The sequence below is a fragment of the Papio anubis genome, chromosome 5 (genome assembly GCF_008728515.1).
Source record: "Papio anubis isolate 15944 chromosome 5, Panubis1.0, whole genome shotgun sequence".
Lineage (NCBI taxonomy): Eukaryota > Metazoa > Chordata > Mammalia > Primates > Cercopithecidae > Papio > Papio anubis.
In genome coordinates, this window is record NC_044980.1 from 144,547,894 (window position 1) to 144,575,143 (window position 27,250).

A 27,250-nucleotide genomic window follows, 5' to 3' on the forward strand; every position below is an offset into this window, starting at 1 on the left:
AATCCTTGGAAAATGAATGAATCCTGTCCAACACCATTGCAAAAGTGAGGAGGAAGAGGATGTGCTACATACAGTGCCTGGCAATCAGGTGTTCAGTAAGTACTTGTCTATGAATAGGGCAACAGTAGAAGATTCAATGCCAGGGCCAAGGAGAGGAGCTGGGGGGAGCTGGCCAAGTACTTAGAAGGGGGTGTAAGTCTGACACTATTGCATTTCAATGAAAATCTCCCCTTGCTGGAGCTGGGGTGGTGTTGTATTTTATTTTATTTTTTATTTTAAACTGGGACCTAGTTAGGTAGGAGGAAGTACCAAATTAACTTTTTATGCTGCTTTGGGTGAATTATTCTTTGCCTTTCATCTGTTAAACATGGGAATGGAAGGAGTAGAGGTTTGGATTGAAGACCCCATCTAGCTAGAGGATTATCAATTTCATACTGTGTCTGGGAGAAAAATTCCCTAGGAATGACTGGTAAAAGGCTTGCTATTCTTATTGGAACCAGCAGGTGGCAGGAAATGCATGCCCAACTGCATCTAGAGCGGCTTGGAGCTGGAGCAGGGGAAATCTGGTAGTGTACTCTGGAACTAAGGGGGTTGCTAGTAGTATGCCTGCTGAGTCTGGTGCTCACAGATATGGTTTCCTAATAATTTGCCTAAGGAGGCCGGCCAGAGAATTCGAGAACCAGATGCTTTCTGCACAATAAATGAGACAACATGGGAAGATGGTGGGAGTTGGGAAAGCTGGCCAAGATCACAGGCTCTGAGAAATTCAGGCATGTAGCTAGTTCTTCTCCACTCACCATCTGGGACTTAAAATCCCGTCTGCAAACTTCCTGTTAAAGAGAGGTTTCTGCAGAACAAACTGGTACACCTCTAGTGTACAAATCACTTCCAGAGTGGCTTACTCTAAAGGAAACTATTCTTTATGGTGAGCTTAATTCTGCATCATTGTAATTTCTGATATTTGGGCCAACTTAAGAGCCCTTATGAATGAGATTACATTAATTCAAATGCATACAAGGAGGCAGGCAGGAGAAATGTGAGTGGTAAAGTGAGTTGGGGCTGAGAAATGTCCCTGGTTAGAAGGGATGGTATTAACTGGAAAATGCATTCCCTACCTAAAGGCAGTTCCAGTGTACCAGTACCTTATGGGAAGCACATCCAGTGTGGCTGGATGCTGTGATTTTTCTCTAGTGAAGCCAGAAGTGTGATTTTTAAATGCTGACCCCTTAGTCCAGATTTTAAAAACACTCCAGGCCAAAGTAAAGATATTTGCACACCAAATTTGGCCTTCTGGCTACTAGTTTTTGACCTCTGCCTTGTGATGAGGCTTAGTTTTTATTTAAGATCTAGTAAATGCAGGGCCATTTTTATCTGCTTCAGGATGGACACACTGATGAACAGATAAGAACTCACGGTGGTATGGTTAATGTTTGGAGGAGAGTCTCGGGTCTTTCAGCACCTCTCCTGCCTTTGCTTCATGATACTGGTGACTTGGCCTTGCTATTGTGGGTCTCCCTCATCAGTTGCATGGAAGGAGTGGATGGGGTGATTGCTGAGGTATCTTCCAGGAGGGAACTGAGCAGGAGAATCTGATCAAATCTAGCTAGTGGCCTTATTCACACTTTATCTGGCCAGAGAGATAGTGTTTGTTTTCTTCTAGTGTGTCAAACTGGTAGATATTTGGGGAAGGTAGAAGCAGCCTTTGAAAGTACCATAGGCCCACCATACTATATATCTTTAGGAGGCTCCATTCTCATTTTAGTCCATGCAAACAGCATCTACTGGAGCTGTGCAGTGCCCAGTGAAAAGGGCTGGTGCTAGTAAAATATCTTGGACATGGTCTTTTCAAATTAGTGTTTTTAACAACTGTCTCTAGCAGACGAAATTACAAAAAGCAGCTAGTCTATGGGGGCGGGGGGAGAAAAGGAAAAATAAAATCCCAGAGATAGTTATGTTTGGTCAGTTTCTTTCTTTAGTTCTTTCTTTTTTTTCTTTCCTTTCTTTCCTTTCCTTTCTTTCCTTTCTTTCTTTTCTTTTCTTTCTCTCTTTTTTTTTTTTTGACAAAGTCACTATGTTGCCCACATTGGTTTGGAACTCCTGGGCTAAAGCAATCCTCTCACCTCAGCCTTCCTAATGGTTGGGATTATAGGCACAAGCCATCGTGCCAGTTTCTTAATTAGACTTTTTTTTTTTTTTAGCATCAGAGGTTAGGTATTAAATGGACAATATAGAGTAACTAAAACTAGGGGTCATTTAAGAAGTTCTATCTGGCTTGCTGAACCCAAGACAATTTCCTCCTTAATGTAGTTTAGAAGGATGGTGATATCTTAATTCCCATGGACGTCTTCTGTCTTGGAATGTCGGCCTCCTCCCTGTGGTAAACTGCCAGAAGTTAATTGAATCAGATTGCTGATGTTTAAGAAACATACTGATGGAAATGTGTGTATATGTAATCATTTTAATCCTTGGCACTTGTGTGGCAGGAACAAAACTTAAAGCTACTTTGGCATCCCCTGATTTAATTCTCACCAGAGTTTCCCTTTATATGCACTTTGCACATGGAGAACCTGGGCCCAAGAATAGGCTAGCTCGAGGTCACATACTAAAGAAAACTAAGAGGCAGGGTCCTTTGTCACAGCACATTGTGCTTGGGCAGACAACTATTTTGTTTTGTTTTATTTTATTTTTGAGCTTTACTGACTAATAGACAATGATTTTATTTTTTTTATTTTTTTTTGAGACGGAGTCTCGCTCTGTCGCCCAGGCTGGAGTGCAGTGGCGCGATCTCGGCTCACTGCAAGCTCCGCCTCCCGGGTTCACGCCATTCTTCCGCCTCAGCCTCCGAGTAGCTGGGACTACAGGCGCCCGCCACCACGCCCGGCTAGTTTTTTGTATTTTTAGTAGAGACGGGGTTTCACCATGTTAGCCAGGATGGTCTCGATCTCCTGACCTCGTGATCCACCCGCCTCGGCCTCCCAAAGTGCTGGGATTACAGGCTTGAGCCACCGCGCCCGGCCGACAATGATTTTAAATAGGTCAGTCTAAAGCTTGTGGGACCTGGCACATTGCAGGTACGTGCTATGACCTGCAACGCTATGACAGGGTCCCTGGTTGCCCTAATCTGTCACTGGAAAAACTTCAGACTCTCTGTCTGGAGGCTTCTTCTTTATTGCTTTTAATGGCCAAAACTGCAATTATTTTTGCATCAACCTAATCGTTTGTTTATCCCTTTGTTCATTTGTTTAACAAATACTTATTGCATGCTCACTGTATGTTAGGCATTGTGTTAGGCACCAGAGATAGACCTTGGAGCAAAAACAAATACGGTCTCTGCTTTTATGGAGCTTGCGATTTGATGGAAGAGATTGGCTTTAAAAAATCACATCATTGAATTTACGCTTTTAAATCAGGATACATTTTTAGAAGTTTAGAAATTGAGTTCAGTTGGAACATGGCATTTGCTAGGACACACAGTGTACTGGAAGAGCAGTACAGGGGAAGAGAACAAGATATTAAAAGTCCTGTGTGTATGTTTGAAGAACTAAGGAAAAAGCCAGGGTGGTTGGATCTTCTGGGGAACTAGTTATGGACCCAGGGTATGGAGCAGTTTGCTCCAGCAGGCTGCACACTCCCCATTAGCATTCTTTGGTCAGTGCACAACGTTGTGAACAGAGGTTGGTAACTTTTCAGAGGTGCCCTGTCAAATACTCCTTTTTTCAATCCCTCATATGGAGAGAGAACCCACTCTGGCGGAGATCTTGCTTGTTGCCTCTTTCCTGGAGGCAGGAAGCAAAGGCCTGAACCTGGGCATTCTACTTTAAGATCTCACCTTTTGTGGTGCAATTGTCTTCTGGAATCAAGCCTATTAAAACAATGCAGGCTTGCAGAAAAAAGCCAACGGACATCTCCCAATCTTTTAGGTTTATAGTTAGTTATTTTCTTGACCCCATCAGCTTTTAATTAATTAGTTCTGCCTTTAGGTATAACTTGATAATTTCTGTAGTGTTACTGTTACGATTCGAAGAGTGACTGCCTATAGACCCAACTCTAGGGCATTATTTATGGGAGGGAAAGCTGAGACCTCTAGGTCTTTAATTTCTGTTTCTAACCTGCCTTGCACATTGAGAAGGGTGGACCATTGAAACAAATAACACAGACAAGACTGCTTAGAAATCTTTTGTTCACTACCAGCTGTCCCTCCTTAGGCAGTGACCCAAAGGCCTACCTTGTGATGTCTCCGCTTCCTCCTGAATCGGAGCAGCTCTTTATGTTGCCGAGACACAAAGTTAACGGCAGCATATTCTAGTAGGGCTGAGAACACAAAGAGCAGGCAAACTGCCATCCAAATGTCAATGGCTTTCACATAGGACACCTAGAGTGGGGGTGGAGGAGAAACACAGGGAGGTGAGAGCAGGGGAGTGTAAAATATTAAGCTCTTCAGTAGTTCCCCACATCACCCACTGCTGTCTGCTCCTCAGCTAGGTTATTAGGGTGGAGGTAGAGAGGAAAACAGAAGAGAAATACATCAAACAGACTGGAAAGAATATCGGGGTAAATAGATTATAGTACCTATGAGAGTACTAAAGAGAGGACGGTGGTATATTTAGCATTATCACTTAGAACAGAATGCTGTGTTTTGTTTAAGGGTGATCGGAACAAACTGTTGTACTGAGCATTAAAAGTGAATGAAGGATGTCAGCAAAAATGACATCGTAAGGACCTGAAAATTCCTCCAAAAAATTAATGGGAACACTGGAAAAAATTGTCAGTGCCAACTTTTCAGACCTCCACTAATTACCAAAGGCTTATATCAGTCCTGTCAACATTTATTCAAGAAAATCAGCTGAATCTTAATAACAACACAAGTTTTGTGGCATTGTTTAAAAGTGTTATTGAGATATAATTCACATACCATACAATTCATACATTTAAAGTGTACAGTTTAATGATTTTTAGAATATTCACACATGTGTGCAACCATCATCATCAGTCAATTTTAGAACGTTTTCATTACCTCAGAAATAAATCTGTTACCTTTTAGCTATCACCTCTCTATTCCCCTAACCATAAACAACCACTAATCCATATCTTATATGAATGAAATAATACAATATGTGGCCTTTTATGATCGGCCTCTTTCACTTAGCGTAATATTTTCAAGGTTCATTCACACTGTAACATGTATCAGTATTTCATTCCTTTTTATGGCTGAATAATACCCTGTTTTATGGATATACAACATTTTGTTTATCCGTTAATCAGTTAATGGATATTTAAGTTTTCTACCTTTTAGCTACTGTGAGTAATGCTGCTATAAACAACCAAGTACAAGTTTCTGCACTGACATGTATTTTCATTTCCCTTGGAGCTTTGTGGTGTTTTTGCCCTATTCCTATCCTAATCTATCCAGCTCCATGGTAGCCTTGAAAACCAACAGCTGTCTGGAAGCCATTGGATGGAGCAGAACACAGTTGGAACTTCTTCAATGCCTCATTCCCAGAGAGTTATCATCATTTGACATACCTCATGGTTCCCTCAAAAATGCCACTCATAAGGCTGTCTTTATTTGACCTGATTTGGAGCTGTCCCTGTGTGAACAACCTTTTCTTTGAGGGCATTCATCAAAAGCAATCAACAGTAATTGCTACCTGAGGCAGTTGGGGCAAAATAATAAGTTAATCAAAAAGCTGAAAAGGAAAAGCTGGGTAATGAGATGTTTATAGGGGGCTTTGGAAAGCTCTGACATATTCTTGGGAAACTGTGTGCAAACTTAGAGCTGTGTGCATTCCTGGGAAGACCTGAGATGGCTCTAGGCACTCACCTTTGGCTAACCTTGATAGTCTGAGCAAGCAGGAAGTAGAGCCTGAGTCAAAGTTGTAAACTGCCTTGCAGAATGTTTAAGATAGAGAGCCCCTTGGTGAAGGCTAGGAGACTTATAGGTTCCAGCCATTTAAGAAACCTTTGTCTGATTTTTAGCTGACTACCAACCTAACTGAGCAGAGACTTCAGTGGTCCTTCAAAATAAATAATACAAACTTTACGGAATTAGTTCAGAAAAGTTACTGAATAGCAACAGCAACAAATCCTGAAGAGAGGGGAGAATTTGATTTTCAAAGTTGCTGCATTATATTATTAAAATGTCTAAACTTGGTTGGCAAGATGGCCAAATAGGAACAGCTCTGGTCTGCAGCTCCCAGCAAGATCAATGCAGAAGGCGGGTGATTTCTGCATTTCCAACTGAGGTACCCAGCTTATCTCACTGGGACTGGTTAGACAGTGGGTGCAGCCCACAGAAGGTGAGCCGAAGCAGAGTAGGGTGTCGCCTCACCCAGGAAGCGCAAGAGGTTGGGGATTTCCCTCCCCTAGCCAAGGAAAGCCTTGAGGGACTGTGTCGTGAGGGATGATGCACTCTGGCCCCAGATACTACTGTTTTCCCAGGGTCTTTGCAACCTGCAGACAAGGAGATTCCCTCGGGTGCCTATGCCACCAGGGCCCTGGTTTTCAAGCACAAAACTGGGCAGCCATTTGGACAGACACTGAGCTAGCTGCGGGAGTTTTTTTTTTTTTTTTTTTTTTTTTTCATACCCCAGTGGCACCTGGAACCCCAGCAAGACAGAACCGTTCACTCCCCTGGAAAGGGGGCTGAAGCCAGCGAGCCAAGTGGTTTAGCTCAGCAGATCCCATCCCCATGGAGCCCAGCAAGCTAAGATCCACTGGCTTGAAATTCTCGCTGCCAGCACAGCAGTCTGAAGTCGACCTGGAACCCTTGAGCTTGGTGAGGGGAGAAGTGTCCACCATTACTGAGGATTGAGTAGGTGGTTTTCCCCTCACAGTGTAAACAAAGCTGCCGGGAAGTTCGAACTGGGTGGAGCACACCACAGCTCAGCAAAGCCTCTGTAGCCAGGCTGCCTCTCTAGATCCCTCCTCTCTGGGCAGGGCATCTCTGAAAGAAAAGGAGCAGCCCCAGTCAGGGGCTTATAGATAAAACTACCATCTCCCTGGGACAAAGCACCTGAGGGGAAGGCGCAGCTGTGGGAGCAGCTTCAGCAGACTTAAACGTTCCTGCCTGCCAGTTCTGAAGAGAGTAGTGGATCTCCCAGCACAGCACTCGAGCTCTGCTAAGGGACAGACTGCCTCCTCAAGTGGGTCCCTGACCCCCATGCCTCCTGACAGAGAAACACCTCCCAGCAGGGGTTGAAAGACACCTCATAGAGGAGAGCTCCAGCTGGCATCTGGCAGCTGCCCCTCTGGGATGAAGTTTCCAGAGGAAGGAACAGGCAGCAATCTTTGCTGTTCTGCAGTCTCCACTGGTGATAACCAGGAAAACAGGGTCTGGAGTGGATCTCCAGCAAACTCCAGCAGACCTGCAGCTGAGGGGCCTGACTGTTAGAAGGAAAACTAACAAACAGAAAGGAATAGCATCAAAATCAACAGAAAGGACAGCCATACAGAAATCCCATCTGAAGGTCACCAGCATCAAAGACCAAAGGTAGATAAATCCACAAAGAAGAGGAAAAACCAGCACAAAAAGGCTGAAAATTCCAAAAACTGGAATGCCTTTTCTCCTCCAAAGGATCACAACTCCTTGCCAGCAAGGGAACAAAACTGGACAGAGAACGAGTTCGACAAAGTCACAGAAGTAGGCTTCAGAAGGTGGAGAATAACAAACTCCTCTGAGCTAAAGGAGCATGTTCTAATACAAGGCAAGGAAGCTAAGAACCTTGAAAAGAGGTTAGAAGAATTGCTAACTGGAATAACAAGTTTAGAGAAGAACATAAATGACCTGATGGAACTGAAAAACATAGCACGAGAACGTCGTGAAGCATACACAAGTATCAATAGCTGAATCGATCAAGTGGAAGAAAGGATATCAGAGATTGAAGATCAATTTAGTGAAACAAAGCATGAAGACAAGATTAGAGAAAAAAGAATGAAAAGGAACAAAGAAAACTTCCAAGAAATATGGGACTATGTGACAAGACCAAACCTACGTTCAATTGGTGTACCTGAAAGTGACGGGGAGAATGGAACCAAGTTGGAAAACACTCTTCAGGATATCCAGGAGAACTTCCCCAACCTAGCAAGACAGGCCAACATTCAAATTCAGGAAATACAGAGAACGCCACAAAGATACTCCTTGAGAAGAGCAACCCCAAGACACATAATTGTCAGATTCACAAAGGTTGAAATGAAGGAAAAAATGTTAGGGGCAGCCAGAGGGAAAGGTCGGGTTACCCACAAAGGGAAGCCCATCAGACTAACAGCAGATCTCTTGGCAGAAACCCTATAAGCCAGAAGAGACTGGGGGCCAATATTCAACAATCTTAAAGAAAAAAATTTTCAACCCAGAATTTCATATCCAGCCAAACTAAGCTTCATAAGCAAAGGAGAGCTTCATAAACAAAGGAGAACTAAAATCCTTTACAGACAAGCAAATGCTGAGAGATTTCATCTCCACCAGGCCTGTTGTACAAGAGCTCCTGAAGGAAGCACTAAACATGGAAAGGAACAACTGGTACCAGCCACTGCAAAAACATACCAAATTGTAAAGACTATTTACACTATGAAGAAACCACATCAACTAACGGGCACAATAACCAGCTGGCATCATAATGACAGGATCAAATTCACACATAACAATGTTAATCTTAAATGTAAACAGGCTAAATGCCCCAGTTAAAAGACACAGACTGGCAAATTGGATAAAGAGTCAAGACTCAGCAGTGTGCTGTATTTAGAAGACCAGTCTCATGTGCAAAGACACACATAGGCTCAAAATAAAGGGATGGAGGAGTGTGTGTGTGTGTGTGTGTGTGTATGTATAATATGTATATTTTTTATTGAGACAGAGTTCTGCTCTTGTGGCCCAAGGTGGAGCGCAATGGCACGATCTCAGCTCACCACATCCTCCGCCTCCTGGGTTCAAGCCATTCTCCTGCCTCAGCCTCCCAAGTAACTGGGATTACAGGCATGTGCCACCATGCACGGCTAATTTTGTATTTTTAGTAGAGATGGGGTTTCTTCAGGTTGGTCAGGCTGGTCTCGAACTCCTGACCTCAGGTGATCCACCTGTGTCCGCCTCCGAAAGTGCTGGGATTACAGGCATGAGCAATCGTGTCTGGCAGGATGGGGGGATACTTACCAAGGAAATGGAAAGCAAAAACAAAACAAAACAAAACAAAACAACAACAACAAAAAAAACCAGGGGTTGCAATCCTAGTTTCTGATAAAACAGACTTTAAACCAACAAAGATCAAAAAAGACAAAGAAGGGTATTACATAATGGTAAAGGGATCAATGCAACAAGAAGAGCTAACTATCCTAAATATATATGCACCCCATACAGACCCAGATTCATAAGGCAAGTTCTTAGAGACCTACAAAGAGACATAGACTCCCAAACAATAATAGTGGGAGACTTTAGCACCCCACTGTCAATATTAGACAGATCAACGAGACAGAAATTGACAAGGATATTCAGAACGTGAACTCAGCTCTGGACCAAGCAGACCTAATAGAAATCTACAGAACTCTCCACCCAAAATCAACAAAATATATGTTCTTAGCAACACATCACACTTATTCTAAAATTCACCACATAATTGAAAGTAAAACATTCCTCAGCAAATGCAAAATAATGGACATCATAACAAACAGTCTCTCAGACCACAGTGCAATCAAACTGGAACTCGGGATTAAGAAACTCACTCAAAACCACACAATTCCATGGAAACTAAACAACCTGCTCCTGAATAACTACTGGGTAAATAACAAAATTAAGACAGAAATAAATAATTTATTTGAAACCAATGAGAACAAAGACACAACATACCAGAATCTCTGGGACACATCTAAAGCAGTGTTTAGAGGAAAATTTATAGCACTAAATGCCCACAGAAGAAAGCAGAAAAGATCTAAAATTGACACCCTAACATCAGAATTAAAAGAACTAGAAAAATAAGAGCAAACAAATTCAAAAGCTAGCAGAAGACAAGAAATAACTAAGATCAGAGCAAAACTGAAGGAGATAGAGACATGAAAAACCCTTCAAAAAATCAATGAATCCAGGGGCTGGCTTTTTGAAGATTAACAAAATATATAGACTGCTAGCCAGAATAATAAGAGAGAAGAATGAAATAGACACAATAAAAAGGATAAAGGGGATATCACCACTGATCCCACAGAAATACAAACTACCATCAGAGAATATTATAAACACCTGTATGCAAAAAACTAGAAGATCTAGAAGAAATGGATAAATTCCTGGACACATACACCGTCTCAAGACTAAACCAGGAAGAAGTTGAATCCTGGAACAGGCCAATAACAAGTTCTGAAATAGAGACAGTAATTAATAGCCTACCAACCATAAAAAGCTCAGGACCAGACGGATTCACAGCCAAATTCTACCAGAGGTACAAAGAGGAGCTGGTGCCATTCATCTGAAACTATTCCAAACAATAGAAAAGGAAGGACACCTCCCTAACTCATTTTATGAGGCCAGCGTCATCCTGATACCAAAACTCATTTTACGAGGTCAATATCATCCTGATACCAAAACCTGGCAGAGACACAACAAAAAAAGAGAATTGCAGGCCAATATCCCTGATGAACATTGATGCGAAAATCCTCAATAAAATACTGGCAAACCAAATCCAGCAGCACATCAAAAAGCTTATCCATGACCATCAATTCAGCTTCATCCCTGGGATGCAAGGCTGGTTCAACATATGCAAATCAATAAACATAATCCATCACAAAAACAGAACCAATGACAAAAAACCATGATTAGCTCAATAGATGTAGAAAAAGCCTTCAATAATATTCAACGCCCCTTCATGCTAAAAACTCTCAATAAACTGGGTATTGATGGAATGCATCTCAAAATAATAAGAGCTACTTATGACAGACCTACAGCCAATATCATACGGAATGGGCAAAAGCTGGAAGCATTCCCCTGGAAAGCCGGCACAAGACAAGGTTGCCCTCTCTCACCACTCCTATTCAACCTAGTATTGGAAGTGCTGGTCAGGGCAGTCAGGCAAGAGAAAGAAATAAAGCGTATTCAAATAGGAAGAGAGGAAGTCAAATTATCTCTGTTTGCAGATGACATGATTGTATATTTAGAAAACCCCATCGTCTCAGCCCCAAATCTCTTTAAGCTGATAAGCAACTTCAGCAAAGTCTCAGGATACAAAATCAATGTGCAAAAATCACAAGTATTCCTATACACCAATAATAGACAAACAGAGACCCAAATAATGAGTGAACTCCCATTCACAACTGCTACAAAGAGAATAAAATACTTAAGAATACAACTTACAAGGGATGTGCAGGAACTCTTCAAGGAGAACTACAAACCACTGCTCAGGGAAATAAGAGAGGACACAAACAAATGGAAGAACATTCCATGCTCATGGATAGGAAGAATCAATATTGTGAAAATGGCTATACTTCCCAAAGTAATTTATAGATTCAGTGCTATCCCCATCAAGCTACCACTGACTTTCTTCACAGAAGTAGAAAAAAACTACTTCAAATTTCATATGTAACCAAAAAAGAGCCGGCATAGCCAAGACAATCTTAAGCAAAAAGAACAAAGCTGGAGGCATCACACTACCAGACTTCAAGCTATACTACAAGGCTACAGTAACCAACACAGCATGGTACTGGTACCAAAACTGATATATAGACCAACGGAACAGAACAGAGGCTTCAGAAATAATGCCATATATCTACAACCATCTGATCTTGACAAAAACAAGCAATGGGGAAAGGAGTCCCTATTTAATAAATGGTGTTGGGAAAACTGGCTAGCCATATGCAGAAAACTGAAACTGCACCCCTTCCTTACACCTTATACAAAAATTAAGATAGATTGAGTACTTAAATGTAAGACCTAAAACCAAAAAATCCCTAGAAGAAAACCTAGGCAATACCATTCAGGACATAGGCCTGAGCAAAGACTTCATGACTAAAACACCAAAAGCAATGGCAACAAAAGCCAAAATTGACAAGTGGGATCTAATTAAACTAAAGAGCTTCTGCACAGCAAAAAACCCAAAAAACCAAAACAAACAAACAAAAAAGCACACAACAACAACAAAAACTATCATCAGAGTGAACAGGCAACCTACAGAATGGGAGAAAATTTTTGCAATCTTTCCATCTGACAAAGGGCTAATATCCAGAATCTATAAAGAACTTAAACAAATTTATAAGAAAAAGCAGCCCCATCGAAAAGTGGGTGAAGGATATCAACAGACACTTCTCAAAAGAAGACATTTATGTGGCCAACAAACATATGAAAAAAAGCTCATCATCACTGGTCATTAGAGAAATGCAAATCAAAACCACAGTGAGACACCATGTCACACCAGTTAGAATGGCCATCATTAAAAAGTCAGGAAATAACGGATGCTGGAGAGGATGTGGAGAAATAGGAATGCTTTTACACTGTTGGTGAGAATGTAAATTAGTTCAACCATTGTGGAAGACTGTGTGGCAATTCCTCAAGGATCTAGAACTAGAATTTGACCAACAATCCCATTATTGGGTATATAGCCAAAGGATTATAAATCATTCTACTATAAAGACACATGTACATGTATGTTTATTGCAGTACTGTTCACAATAGCAAAGCCTTGGAGCCAACCCAAATGTCCATCAATGATAGACTGGATAAAGAAAATGTGTCACATATACACTATGGAATATGATGCAGCCATAAAAAGGATGAGTTCATGTCCTTTGCAGGGACATGGACGAAACTGGAAACCATTATTCTCAACAAACTAACACAAGAACAGAAAACCAAACACTGCATGTTCTCACTTATAAGTGGGAGTTCAACAGTGAGAATACATGGACACAGGGCAGGGAACATCACACACTAGGGCCTATTGCGTGGTGGGGTGCTAGTGGAGGGATAGCATTAGGAGAAATACCTAACATAGATGATGGGTTGATGGGTGCTGCAAACCACCATGACATGTGTATACCTATATAACAAACCTGCATGTTCTGCACATGTATCCCAGAACTTAAAAAAAAAATGTCCAGTTTTAACAAAAATTCTAAGACATGCAAAAAAGGGGAAAGTATGACTCATACATAGGGTGAAAAGTAGTCAAAAGAAGCAGCCCCTGAGGAAGCCCAGATGCTGGACTTAGTAGACAAAGACTTTAAATCAGTTATTTTAAGTATGTTCAACAAACTAAAGGAAACTATGTCTAAACAACTAAAGGAAAATATGAGAGCAGTGTCTCACAAATTATAGCATATTAGTAAAGAGAAATGATAGCCTGTAATCCCAGCATTTTGGGAGGCTGAGGCGGGTGTATCACCTCAGGTCAGGAGTTTGAGACCAGCCCGGCCAACATGGTGAAACCTCGTCTCTACTAAAAATACAAAAATTATCCAGGCATGGTGGTGGTTGCCTGTAATGCCAGCTTACTCGGGAGGCCGAGATTGGAGAATTGCTTGAACACAGGAGGTAGAGGCTGCAGTGAGCTGAGATCGTATCACCACACTCTAGCCTGGGCAACAGAGCGAGAGTCCATCTCAAAAAAAGAAATGATAAAATAGAAATTCTGGAGTTGAAAAGTAAAATAGCTGAAATGAAAACTTCACGAGATGGAATCAACAGTAGATTTAAGAAGACAGAAGAATCAGGAAGCTTAAAGAAGAATCAGTGAATTTTAGATTATATGGTCCGAGGAACAGAATGAAGAAAAATAAACAGCCCCAGAAACCTGTGGGAAACCATGTAATGCACCAACATAATGTTTAATAGGAATCTGCAGTGGAGACAGGAAGAGAAAGAGTATTTTAAAAAATAGTGCCTGAAAACTTATCAAATGTGTTGAAAAATAGTAATCTATACATCTAAGAAGCATAGGGAACTCCAAGTAAGATAAAGAGATCCACACCTACACACATCCTAATCAAAATGTCAGAAGACAAGGTCAGAATCTTTTTTTTTTTTTCCCAGATGGAGTCTCGCTCTGTCGCCCAAGCTAGAGTGCAATGGCTAGATCTCTTCTCACTGCAATCTCCACCTCCCAGGTTCAAGAAATTCTCCTGCAAAGGCAGAATCTTAAAACAGCAAAAGAGAAGCAACTTCTTTTGTACAAGGGATTCTTGATTAACAGTTGTATTCTCATTAATACCATGGGGTACAGAAGACAGTGGGATAACATTTTCAAAGTGCTGAAAGGAAAAGACTGCCAATTTTTCTCAAGAATTCTGTATTCCTTAAAAAGGAAAAATATATTTTTAGGTAAACAAAAGCTGAACTACTTCCATTAGCAGATCTGTCCTACGAGAAATACTAAAGGACGTCCTTTAGGCTGAAATAAAAGGATGCTAGACAATAACTCAAATTCATATGAAGAAATAAGGAGTATTAGTAAAAGTAATTGCATAGGTAAATATTCAAGACAATATGAAAAAATGTAGTTTTTGTTTGTAACTTTTTTCTCCTATCTGATTTAAAGGACAACTGAGTAAAGCAATGATTATAAACCTGTGTTAATTAACATATAATGAAGATGTAATTTGTATGATAATAGCAGTGTAAAGAAAGGGGGAGGTAATTGAGCTATATAGGAGCAAAGTTTTTTGTGTACTGTTATGAACTGAATGTTTGTGTGCCCCTAAAATTCATATGTTGACGTCCTTACCCCCAATATGACTGTATTTGGAGACAGGGCCTATGAGGAAGTGATTGGCCCTGTCTCCTATGAGGAGGTTAGAGTTAGGGTTAGGGTTAGGGTTAGATCTCAGAGGTGAGATCTTTAGGGTGAGATCTTACAGGTGGGGCCTTAATTCAGTAGAAATTAGAACTCTGTCTCTACCATGTTAGGACAAAGCAAGAAAGTGGTCATCTGCAAACCTGAAAGAGAACCTTCACTAGCAACTGAATTAGCTGCTACCTTGATTTTGGACTTCCCAGGTTTTAGAACTATGAGAAATAAATTTTTATTGTTTAAACCACCAAATCTGTGGCATTTGTTTTAGTAGTCCAAGTAAACTAAGACACTGTTGTGATTAAGTTAGTATTAATAATCTGAATTAGATGTTTCTGAAATAAGATGAAATTGTAATCCCCAGGGCACTCATGAAAAAAATAACTAAAAAAAAAAAAAAAAAAAAAGTAAAAGAAATGACCAGGGAATTAAGATGACACACTAGAAAATAGTGTTTTTTTTGTTTGTTTGTTTGTTTGTTTTTTTGAGACAAGGTCTTGCTTTGTTACCCAGGCTGGAGTGCAGTGTTGCAAGCATAGCTCACTGCAGCCTCAATTTCCAAGGTTCAAGCAATCCTGCCACTTCAGCCTCCTAAGTAGCTAGGACTACAGCTGTATGCCATTCCATCCAGCTATTTTTTTAAAAGTATCTTTTGCAAAGATGGGGTTTCACCATGTTGGCCAGGCTGGTCTTGGACTCCTGAACTCAAGCAACCCAAAGTGCTGGGATTATAGGCATTATAGACAAAAATACATATTTAATGTAAAAAGGCAGTAACGGAGGAACAAAGACACAAAAAAGATAAGATATATATAGAAAACAACACAATGGCAGATGTAAATGATACTAAATTGCATTTTTTATTACATTAAATTAAGTGGAAATAGGCTAAACAAACTAATTGAAAGAGATTGTCAGACTTGATTAAAAAATAAAATGCAACTACATACTGTCTATAAAAGACACACTTTAGATTCAAAGACACAACTAGGATAAAAGTAGAAGAATGGAAAAAAACGTACCATGTAAACACTAACCAAAAGAGGCCTGTAGGTGATTATACCAATATCAGAAAAAAAAAAAAAAACCCACAAACAAACCAATCTTTAGGAAAAAAAATTGTTATTAAGAGATGAAGAGCATTTGATAATAAGAGAGTCAATACATCAAGAAATATAACAATTATAAACATCTATGCATCTAACAACAGAGTCCCAAAATGTATGAAGCAAAACTGCCTGAATTGAAGCGATAAATAGATAATTCAACAATAATACTTGGAGTCTTCAAAACCCTGCTTTTTATAATGAATAGAACAATTAGAAGATCGCCTAGGAAATGAAAACTTTAAATGACACTGTAAACCAACTAGACCTAAGAAACACCTATAGAACACTCTACCCAATAACAGAAGAATATACATTCTTCTGAAGTGCACATGGAGTATTTTCAGAATAAACCATGTATTATGCATAGAACAAGTCTCAGACTTAAAATAGTTGAAATCATACCAAATATGTTTTCTGATTTCAATGAAATATTAAAAATAAATAACCAAAAGTAAGTTGGAAAACTCACAAAAATAAATTAATGCATCAAAGAATAAATAAAACATAAATTAAGGAATACTCTGAGATGAACTAAAAACACAACATACTAAAACTAATAAGATGCAGCTAAAATCATTTTTAGAGGGAAGTGTATAGCTGTAAACATCTGTTTTAAAGAGAAGAAAGGTCCCAGATCAATAACCTAACTTTGCACCTTAAGAAACTAGGAAGGCAAACTAAAGTCAAAGCAAGCAGAAGGAAGAAAATAATAAAGATTGGAATGGTAATAAGTAAAATAGTAGAAAAATAATAGAGAAAATCAGTGAAACCAAATGTTGATTCTTTGAAAAAATTAGCAAAATTGAATAACTTCTAACAGTACCGTTCAAGAAAAAAAATGAGAGAAGAATCAAATTACTAAAATAAAGAGTGAAAGAGGGGGCATTATCATTGACTTTACAGAAATAAAAAGGATTATAAGGGAATACTTTGAACAACTGTATGCCAATAAATTTGATAACCTAAATGAGGTGGTCAAATTTCTAAAAAGACACTGACTCAAAAAGAAATAGAGGCCAGGGATGGTGGCTCTTGCCTGTAATCCCAGCACTTTGGGAGGCCAAGATGGGTGGATCACCTGAGGTCAGGAGTTTGAGACCAGCCTGGCCAACATGGCGAAACCCCATCTCTACTAAAAATGCAAAAATTAGCCAAACATGGTGGCGTGCACCTTTAAACCTAGCTACTTGGGAGGCTGAGGCAGGAGAATTGCTTGAACCCAGGAGGCAGAGGTTGCCGTGAGCCAAGATCGTGCCACTGCGCTCCAGCCTGGGTGACAACAGCAAAACTCCATCTTAAAAAAAAAAAAAAGAAAATTTGAATACACACATAACATGTAAGGAGATTAAATTAGTAATAAAAATTTGACAAAGAATTGTCCAGGACCAGATGGCTTCCTTCATTAATTCCACCAAACATTTAAAGAATTAACACGAATCCTTCTTATACTCTCTCAGAGAAGTGGAATTGGATAGAACATTTCCCAACTCATTCTAAGAAGCTAGTGTTACCCTGACAACAAAACCAAAGAAATCACAATAAAGAAAACTACATATCAATATTTCTTATGAATATAGACAAAAAAAAAAAAACTCAAGAAAACACTAGCAAACCAAATCCAGTGACATGTGAAAAAGAATTACACATTATGAGTGAGTGGGATGTATCCCAGGAATGCAATGTTGGTTGAACATACAAAAATCAGTCACCATATGAATAAAATAAAGGAAAAATATCACATGATTCTCTAAATAGATGCAGAAACAGGATTTGACAAAATTCAACACCTTTCATGGTAAAAATACTCAACAAATTAATAATTGAAAACTTCCTCAAACTGTAAAGGGCATCTATGTAAAACCCACAGCTAAACTCATGCTTAATAGTGAAAAATGGAAAGCTTTCTATGTAAGATCAGGAATGAGACAGGAATATCTGTTCTTACCAGTTCTGTTCTTCATTGTACTGGGAGATCTAGCCAGGGAAATTAGTTGAGAAAAAGAAATAAATGACATCTAGGTGAGAAAGGAAAAAGTAAAGCAATCTCTATTTGTACATCACATGGTCTTGTATAAAGAAAATCCTAAGGATGTATAAAAGACTTAGAGTTAATAAATGAGTTCAGCAAAGTTATTGGATACAAGATGAACATACAAAAATCAATTGTATTTCTATGGACTAGAATTTAAAAATTAAACTTAAAAACAATTCAATTTATATAGCTTAAAAGAATATATCTGTACAACACCTGTTATATAATTTAACAAAATAGGTGCAAGACTTGTACACTGAAAACTAGAAATCTTTCTTGAAAGAAATTAAAGATGACCTAAATAAATGGGAAGAAATCTCATGTTGATGGATTGGAAGACATAATATTGTTAAGATGGCAATACTCCCCTGATTAGTCCATGGATTCAATGCATTCTTTATTAAAACTCCAGCTACTTTTTTCATTTCAAAAATTGACAAGCTGCTTCTAAAATTTATATTTGTGTGCAAATGCAAAAGACGGAGAGTAGCCAAAACAATCTTGAAAAAGTAGAACAAAGTTGGAGGACTTGCACTTCCAGATTTTAAAAGTTACTCCAAAGCTACTGTAATCAAAACAGTGTGGTACTGACAAAAGGATCAACATATAGATCAATGGAATAGAACTGAGAGTCCAGAAGTAAGCCAGTCCATTTATGGGTCAATTTATTTTTTTGAGAAGGGTATCAATTCAACAGGGAAAAGAATACTCTTCTCAAAAAATGGTGTTGGGACAACTGGATATTCACATGTCAAAGAATGAAGTTGGGCTGGGCATGGTGGCTCACACCTGTAATCCTAGGACTTTGGGAGGCTGAGGCAGGCGGATCACCTGGGGTCAGGAGTTTGAGACCAGTCTGACCAACATGGTGAAACCCCATCTCTAGTAAAAATACAGAACTTAGCCAGGTGTGGTGGCACATGCCTGTAATCCCAGCTACTCGGGAGGCTGAGGCAGAAGAATTGCTTGAACCCAGTAGGTGGAGGTTGCAGTGAGTCAAGATCATGCCACTGCACTCTAGCCTGGGTGACAGAGTGAGACTATGTCTCAAAAAAAAAAAAAAAAAAAGAATGAAGTTGGGCCTCTTCCCCCACATATATAAATAAATCACATATATAAATAAATCTAAATGTGCCAAAGACCTAAACATAAGAGCTAAAGTATGAAACTCTTAGAAGAAAATATAGGTATGAATCTTCATGACCTTGGATTAGGCAATAGTTTCTAAAAAATGACACCAAGGCCAGGAGCAGTGACTCACGCCCGTAATCCCAGCACTTTGGGAGGCTGAGGCAGGCAGATCGCTTGAGGTCAGGAGTTTGAGACCAAGCTGGCCAACATGACAAAATCCCATCTCTACTAAAAATATAAACATTAGCCAGGCATTGTGGCTGGGAGCGGTGGCTCATGCCTGTAATCCCAGCACTTTTGGGAGGCCGAGGCAGGCAGATCATGAGGTCAGGAGATCAAGACCATCCTGCGTAACATGGTGAAACCCTGTCTCTACTAAAAATACAAAAATTAGCCAGGCATGGTGGCGGGTGCCTGTAGTCCCAGCTACTTGGGAGGCTGAGGCAGGAGAATGGCATGAACCTGGGAGGCGGAGCTTGCAGTAAGCCGAGATCGGTCCACTGTACTCCAGCCTGGGCGACAGACAGAGTGAGACTCTGTCTCTTAAAAAAAAAAAAAAAAAAAATCAGCCAGGCGTGGTAGTGCATGTCTATAATTTCAGCTACTTGGGAGGCTGAGGCTGGAGAATCGCTTGCACTCGGGAGGGAGAGGTTACAGTGAGCAGCGACTGTGTCACTGCACTCCAGCCTGGGTGACAGGGTGACAGAGCAATACTCCATCTCAAAAAAAAAAAAAGACACCAAAAGTATAAGCAACAAAAGAAAAAATAGATAAATTAGAATTTATCAAAATTAAAAACCTTTGTGCATAAATGATACTATCAATCAAGTGAAAAGAAAACCCATAGAGTCTTAGTCCATTTTGTGTTACTTCAAAAGAATATCTAAGATGGGATAATTTATAAAGAAAAAAAGGTTTATTTGGCTCACAATTCTGATGTCTGGAAAAGTTCAAGATTGGGCATCTGGTGAGGGCCTCAGGCTGCTTCCACTCATGGTAGAAAGTGAAGGGAAGCCATGTACAGAGATCACATGGTGACAGAGGAAGTAAGAAGTGGATGGGAGATGCCAGGCTCTTTTTAAAAATCATTTTTAAAAATTTTATTTATTTTTAAATTTTACTTTAAGTTTTGGGATACATGTGCAGAACATGCAGGTTTGTTACATAGGTGTATTACCTGTGGCCAGGCTCTTTTTAACAATGAATATAGTGAGAACTCACCCCTGAAAGAAGGCATTAATCTATTCATGAGGAATCCACTCCTATGATACAAACACCTCCATTAGGACCCACCTCCAATATTGGGGATTAAATTTTAATACAAGGTTTGGAAGAGACAAGAATCTAAACCACAGCACATAGAATGAGAGAAAATATGCGCAAATCATATATCTGAAAAGGTCTAAAATCCAGAATACATAAAGAACTGTTACAACTCAATAATAAGATAAATAACAAAAGTGACCAAAAGATTTTAATAGTGAGTGGAGCAGAAATGCAGACATTTCACCAAAGAAGATATAGAAGTGATCGCTAAGCACATGAAATGATGCTCAGCATTATTATTCATTAGCAAAAGGCAAATCAAAATCACAATGCAATACCATTTCACACCCACTAAATGGCTACAGTTAAAAAAACCAGATAATAATATATGTTTGTGAAGATGTGGAGACATTGGAACCCTGGTGGGATCATAAAATGGTATAGCTGCTTTGGAAAACAGTTTGGCAGTTCCTCAAAAAGTTAAGCATGTAGTACATGTGACACAACAGTTCACTTCTAGTTATATACCTTTGAGAATTAAAAACATGTGCACACAAAAACTTGTACACAGATGTTCACAGCAGCATTATTTATAATAGCCAAAGTGAAAATAAACCAAATGCCTAACTGCTGAATGGATAACAAAATGTGATATATCTATACTATGGAATATTATTCAGCCATATAAAGGAATGAAGTACTGATGCATTCTACAGCATGGATGAACCTTGAAACACTAAATGAAAAAAGCCAATCATAAAAGGCCGCATATTGTATGATTACATTTATACGAGACGTCCAGAAAAGGCAGATTTATACAGGTAGTAAGTATCCATTTATCGTTACCAGAGGCTCTTGGGAGTGGAGAATGAGGAGTGACTGTTGGAGGGTATGGATTTTCTTTCCGGGTGATGAAAATGTTCTGGAATTAGATACTATCTGTAGGAAGTTGTATAGATAGGGTTGTACAACTTTGTGAATATACTAAAAGGAACTAAATCTAATGCTTAAAAAGGCAAATAAATAAAAAGTATGAATGAAGGGGAAGGTGGAGTTGAGTGTTAATAACATATGGAGCCAAATATTGTTAACCACGAGTGCAGCAGAATGTTGAGTCTAGTGTAAACCATAAGTAGAGAAGAATGTGGCATCAACTATTAATAGTGAGTGGAGCAGAATGTTGAATCTAGCATAAGGAAAAGAAAGCAGAACATTATGTCTGCTGTTACAATAGCACACAGCAGAATGTGTTGTCAGGTGTTAATAGTGATCAGAGAATGTGGATTCAAGCATTTGTGGTGAATGTAGCAGAATTTGAGGTGTGGTGTGAATGCTTCAGAGAGCATATTGTCGAGTTCTGTTGTAAGGGAATAGAGGAGAGTGTGGTTCTACTGCTGATGGCAGATGAAACAGAATGTTGTGTCTCACATTAAAAGTTAATGGAACAGTCAGTGTCATGAAAAACAAAAAACCGCTAGGAGACTGTTCTAGGTTAAAAGAGACAAAATAGAGCAACTGTGTGCAATATGAATTGGATGCTTGATTGGATCCCTCATCATATTTTCTGATGACTTTTTTGACAACTGGGAGAATTTAAATAAAGGTCCTGTATTAGATGACATTATTGAATTATTTCAAATTGAATTATTTCTAATTCAATAATAACCATTGAATTAATGTTAATTTTTAAAGATGTGATAATGTCATTGTGATTCTCCTTCCTTATTTTGAGGTGAATTGCCATGTCTTTGTTGATTCAGCAAATATTGCATCTACCTACCTACCTGCCCATCTATCTATCTATTTATCCATCTGTCTACCTATATTGAGAAAGTGTATGTGGGAAATGATGACTGGTGAATCTGGGTAAAGGGTGTGAGGGTGTTTATTGTATATTCTTTCAACTTTTCTATGTCAAAACAGAATGTTAAGCAGCATTAATTGGAAATGGTGCAAAACATTGTTTCTAGCAGAAGGCTAAAGGAAGCAGAATGTGGTGTCTGGCCTTAATAGTAGAGCAGAATATGATGTCTATTTTTGAGTGAGTAGAACAGAATGCGACTCAAACAATAATAGTGAATGTGGTAGAATGCAGCATGTAGCATTAAAAGAGAGTGAAGTAGAATGAAGCATCAATCATTAACAGTGAAAAGCATAGAACGCTGTACCTCAACTAGGGGTGAATGTAGGAGTCTATGGTGTGTAGCATTAATAGTAAGTGAAACGGAACATTATGTTTAGCGTTAGAACTGAATTAAGTAATCCCAGCACTTTGGGAGGCTAAGGTGGGCGGATCACGAAGTCAGGAGTTCAAGACCAGCCTGGCCAACATAGTGAAACCCCATCTCTACTAAAAATACAAACATTAGCCAGGCATGGCGGCGCATGCTTGTAGTCCCAGCTACCCGGGAGGCTGAGGCGGGAGAATTGCTTGAACCCGGGAGGTGGAGGTTGCAGTGAGCTGAGATTGCGCCACTGCGCTCCAGCTTGGACAACAGAGTGAGACTTCGTCTTAAAAAAAAAAAAAAGTAGTGAATTAAGCAGAATGCAAGATCTAGTGTTGACAGTGAAGGGAACAGAAGGTTGTATTGATCGTAAGGGTGACTGAAAGAAAAATAGTGCCTGCTGTTAGTAATGAATGAAGGGAGATGCTGTGTCTGGTGTTAGAGGTGAATGGAACAGAGTGTTGTGTCTGGCATAAGGGTGAATGGAGCAGAATGTGTATCTGACATTAATAGTGAATGGAGCAGAATGCTGTGTCTAGTGTTGATAGTGAAAGAAGCAGAATATGGTTTAGGAGTTAACACCAAATGTGGTGTTTAACACTAGAAATATAAGTATCAAATTGAAGTGTGATCAGAAAAGGGTTAACAAAACAGGCCTGAGGCTGCTATCTTAGGAAGGGCCTGCTTGCAAGGTTGCCTCTTAGATGGCATCTGAGAACTTGGATTTTGGGAATATTCCTACTTTCCCTAACTGATAAGGCTGGCTCACTGTGCCTAGATTGTACAATCTGGTTCCTGCTGAACAATCTGCTTTCCTTTTGGGAGTCTGGAATTTTGGCACATGCTAGGCAGAGGGTGCTGATATGACCAGCCCCCAGTTAAAACATGGAACGCTGAGCCTCTAATGAATCTTAGAGCATAGAGCAGACTCTGTTTTTCTTTCCTTCTTTCTTTTTTTTAAGATGGAGTCTCACTCTGTTGCCCAGGCTGGAGTGCAGTGGCATGATCTTGGATCACTGCAACCTCCGCCTCTCGGGTTCAAGTGATTCTTCAACCTCAGTCTCCCAAGTAGCTGGGATTACAACCGCGGGCCACCATGCCTGGCTAACAGTTTCTGTTTTTCTGTCTTTTGGGGCAGAAACATAGCACACGCATGTCTGCATTGTTGTTGCTGGAGTAAGAGTGCATTCTGTGTGACCCCTCATGGGAGGGGGAGAGTAAGGAAGCCCGCACATGGATTCCTCTAGTCTCTGCCTATGTTCTTTCCCCCTGATGAGTTAGCCATATCTTCTGAATATGTTGCTGTAATAAATATTAGCTGTGGAGAGCTGAGAATGGGAGAAGAATGGAGTGTGTGAGCAGCACGGCGGCCTCCTCTCCTCTCCTCACTTCACTCTCACGGCCTACCTTTACCCGCCTGCCTGCTCGGCGCCCAGAACACCTTCCACCATGACTGCCTCAGCATGTTCCCACTTAAACAAAGTCATTAAGCATGTGTACATGTCCCTGTCTCAGGGTGAGAGAGTCCAGGCCATGTATATCTGGATCGATGTTACTGGAGAAGGACTGCGCTGCAAGACCCGGACCCGGGACAGTGAGCCCAAGTGTGTGGAAGAGTTAGTTGCCTGAGTGGAATTTCTTCTTTCTCTGTCTTGTCTTGTCTTTTTTCTTTCTTTTCTTTTCTTCTTTCTTTCTCCCTCTTTCTTTTTTTTCTTTCTTGCCTTTCTTTCTTTCTTTCTTTCTTTCTTTCTTTCTTTCTTTCTTTCTTTCTTTCTTTCTTTCTTTCTTTCTTTCTTTCTTTCTTTTTCTTTCTTGTCTGTCTTTCTTTCTTTCTTTCTTTTCCCTTCCTTCCTTCCTTCCTTCCTTCCTTCCTTCCTTCCTTCCTTCCTTCCTTCCTTCCTTCCTTCCTTCCTTCCTTCCTTTCTTTCTTTCTCTCTCTCTCTCTCTCTTTCTCTCTCTCTCTCTCTCTCTCTCTCTCCCCCCCGCTCCCTTCCTTCCTTCCTTCCGTCCTTCCTTCCTTCCTTCCTTCCTTCCTTCCTTCCTTCCTCCCTTCCTTCCTTCCTTCCTTCCTTCCTTCCTTCCTTCCTTCCTCCTTCCTTCCTTTCTTTCTTCCCTCCTCTTTCTTTTCTTTTCTTTCTTTGTTTCTCTCTTTCTCTCTTTCTTTTCTTTCTGACAGAGTTTTCACTCTTGTTGCCCAGGCTGGAATGCAATGGCACGATTTCAGCTCGCTGCAACCTCGGCCTCCCAGGTTCAAGCGATTCTCCTGCCTCAGCCTCCCAAGTAACTAGGTTACAGGTGTGTGCGACTACCCCCAACTAATTTTTTGTATTTTTACTAGAGACGGGGTTTTACTATGTTGGCCAGGCTGGTCTCCAACTCCTGACCTCAGGTGATCCACCTGCCTCAGCCTCCCAAAGTGCTGGGATTACAGGCATGAGCCACCATGCCTGGCCTGGCATTTTGATGGCTCTAGTATTTTATAGTCTGAAGGCGCCAACAGTGACATGCCTTTCGTGCCTGCTGCCATGTTTTGGGATACCTTCAGTAAAAACCCTACAAGCTGGTGTTCTGTGAAGTTTTCAAGTACAACCAAAAGGCTGCAGAGACCAATTTGAGGCACACCTGTAAGTGGATAATGGACATGGTGAGCAACCAGTTCCCCTGGTTTGGCATGGACCAGGAATATCCCCTCATGGGGACAGATGGGCACCCCTTTGGTTGGCCTTCCAATGGCTTCCCAGGACCCCAGGTCCATATTACTGCAGTGTGGGAGCAGACAAAGCCTATGGTACGGACATTGTGGAGGCCCATTACCAGGCCTGCTTGTATGCTGGAGTCAAGATGGCGGGGACTAATGCTGAGGTCACGCCTGCCCAGTGGGAATTTCAAATCGGATGCTGTGAAGGAATCAGCATGGGAGATCATTTCTGAGTGGCCTGTTTCATTTTGCATCATGTATGTGAAGACTTTGGAGTGATAGCAACCTTTGATCCTAAGCCCATTCCTGGGAACTGGAAGGGTACAGGCTGCCATACCAACTTTAGCACCAAGGCCATGTGGGAGGAGAATAGTCTGAAGTACATTGAGGAGGCCATCGAGAAACTAAGCAAGTGGCACTAGTACCACATCCGTGCCTATGATCCCAAGGGAGGCCTGGACAAAGCCCAGCACGTAGCTGGATTCCATGAAACCTCCAACATCAACGACTTTTCTGCTGGTGTAGCCAATTGTAGTGCCAACATATGCATTCCCTGGACTGTTGGCCAGGAGAAGAAGGGTTACTTTGAAGACCGTCACCACTCTGCCAACTGCGAACCCTTTTTGGTGACAGAAGCCCTCATCCACATGTGTCTTCCCAATGAAACCGGCAGTGAGCTCTTCCAGTACAAAAACTAAGTGGACCAGACCTCCAGCCATTGAGCCTCTCCTAGTTCTTTATCCCACTCCAACTCTTCCCCATCTCCCAGTTGTCCCAATTGCAACTCAAAGGGTGGAATATAAAGGCCTTTTTAAATTCAAAAAATTAAAAAATAAATAAATCTTAGCTGCGAATACAACTTTATGCTGAGTCCTATGAATCTTTCTATCAAATCTCTAGATATGGGATTAGTGTTGGAGATCCCTGACACACAGTTTTTACTATTAATGGTGAAAAGAGCAGAATGTTGTACTTAGCTCTGAAAGTGAATGGAGGAGAATGTGAAGTTGAGTGTTAACAGTAAATGAAGCAGAATGTGTGTCTGGTGTTGGTAGACAGTGGAGCAGAATGTGGTGTCTGGCAACTCGTATTGAACATAATGTTGAGTCTGGTGGAAGGTTTGATGGATCAGAAAAGTGTAGAACCTGCAAAGATCTGCAGGATCCTGCAAAGTATAGTAGATAAATAAGTAGTGAATAATTCCTTTGCTCCCCATGTTTTAGGCAGAACAAGGAAGTAGATGCTGTCCTTATTTGTCCAGGTGCTCTGTGCTCTTGGGCAATGGGACTTACCTTGGGCAGAGATGCTCGAGAGCCAGAGCTCTGGGTGGTCATGGTGAGCACCGTGGTGATGCCTAGGCCCACACGAGCAGGTGCAGCATCCATGTTGATCCAGAAGGAGATCCATGAGAGGATGACAATGAGCAGACTGGGAATATACATCTGAATCAGGTAGTAACCCATCTGCCGCTCCAGGTGGAACCGGGCCTCAATGCAGGTGAATTTACCTGCAAGAAATTGCAGTGAGAAGGCAGTGTAGCCTGGTGAATAGGACATAAGGCTCTAGGCTTAGAACAAGCTCGACTGGAGTCCTGGTTCAGTCTCATACTACCTGTGTCCTTAGACAAGTATTTGAATTGTTCTGTATATGCTTCCTCATGTGTAGTAAACTGGGGATAATAATAATAATACCTCTATCATATAGTTACTTATATGATTAATGTGAGGATACAATGAGATGATGCCTATGAAAAACTTAGCACAGTCCTCATACGTTGTAAATGTTCAGGATTGTCAATTGCCATCATCATCACCATCGTCATCATCATCATCATCAGTATTTTGTTGCTAAGAATGGGCCTAAGTGGCACTTTCTCTACCTTTCTGCCAGTTATCTTCCCAAAACATGACTTGATCCTGTTATTTCCTCTTCTAAAACCTTTGGTCTCCTCCTTCTTTCCTTATGCAAGGCAGTTCCCATTACCTACAGGAAAAAGTTCAAACTCTTTAGCCTGCCCTTTATAACCAAGCTCTAACCAG

General features: G+C 40.6%; 1 protein-coding gene and 1 pseudogene across 2 annotated transcripts in view; one reads left to right on the forward strand and one right to left on the reverse strand.

The window, feature by feature from the left end:
- GLRA1 (glycine receptor alpha 1) overlaps positions 1-27,250 on the reverse strand; it is a 100,755-nt gene that overhangs the window by 2,527 nt on the left and 70,978 nt on the right. For both annotated transcript variants that reach the window (XM_017960062.3, XM_021939886.2), the window contains exons 7-8: positions 26,504-26,718; positions 4,226-4,372 (exon numbers count right to left, since the gene is read on the reverse strand). In XM_017960062.3, the coding sequence (XP_017815551.2) occupies positions 4,226-4,372; positions 26,504-26,718 (362 nt within the window). The remainder of the gene's footprint in view (positions 1-4,225; positions 4,373-26,503; positions 26,719-27,250) is intronic.
- LOC108586479 lies at positions 23,578-26,531 on the forward strand (annotated as a pseudogene).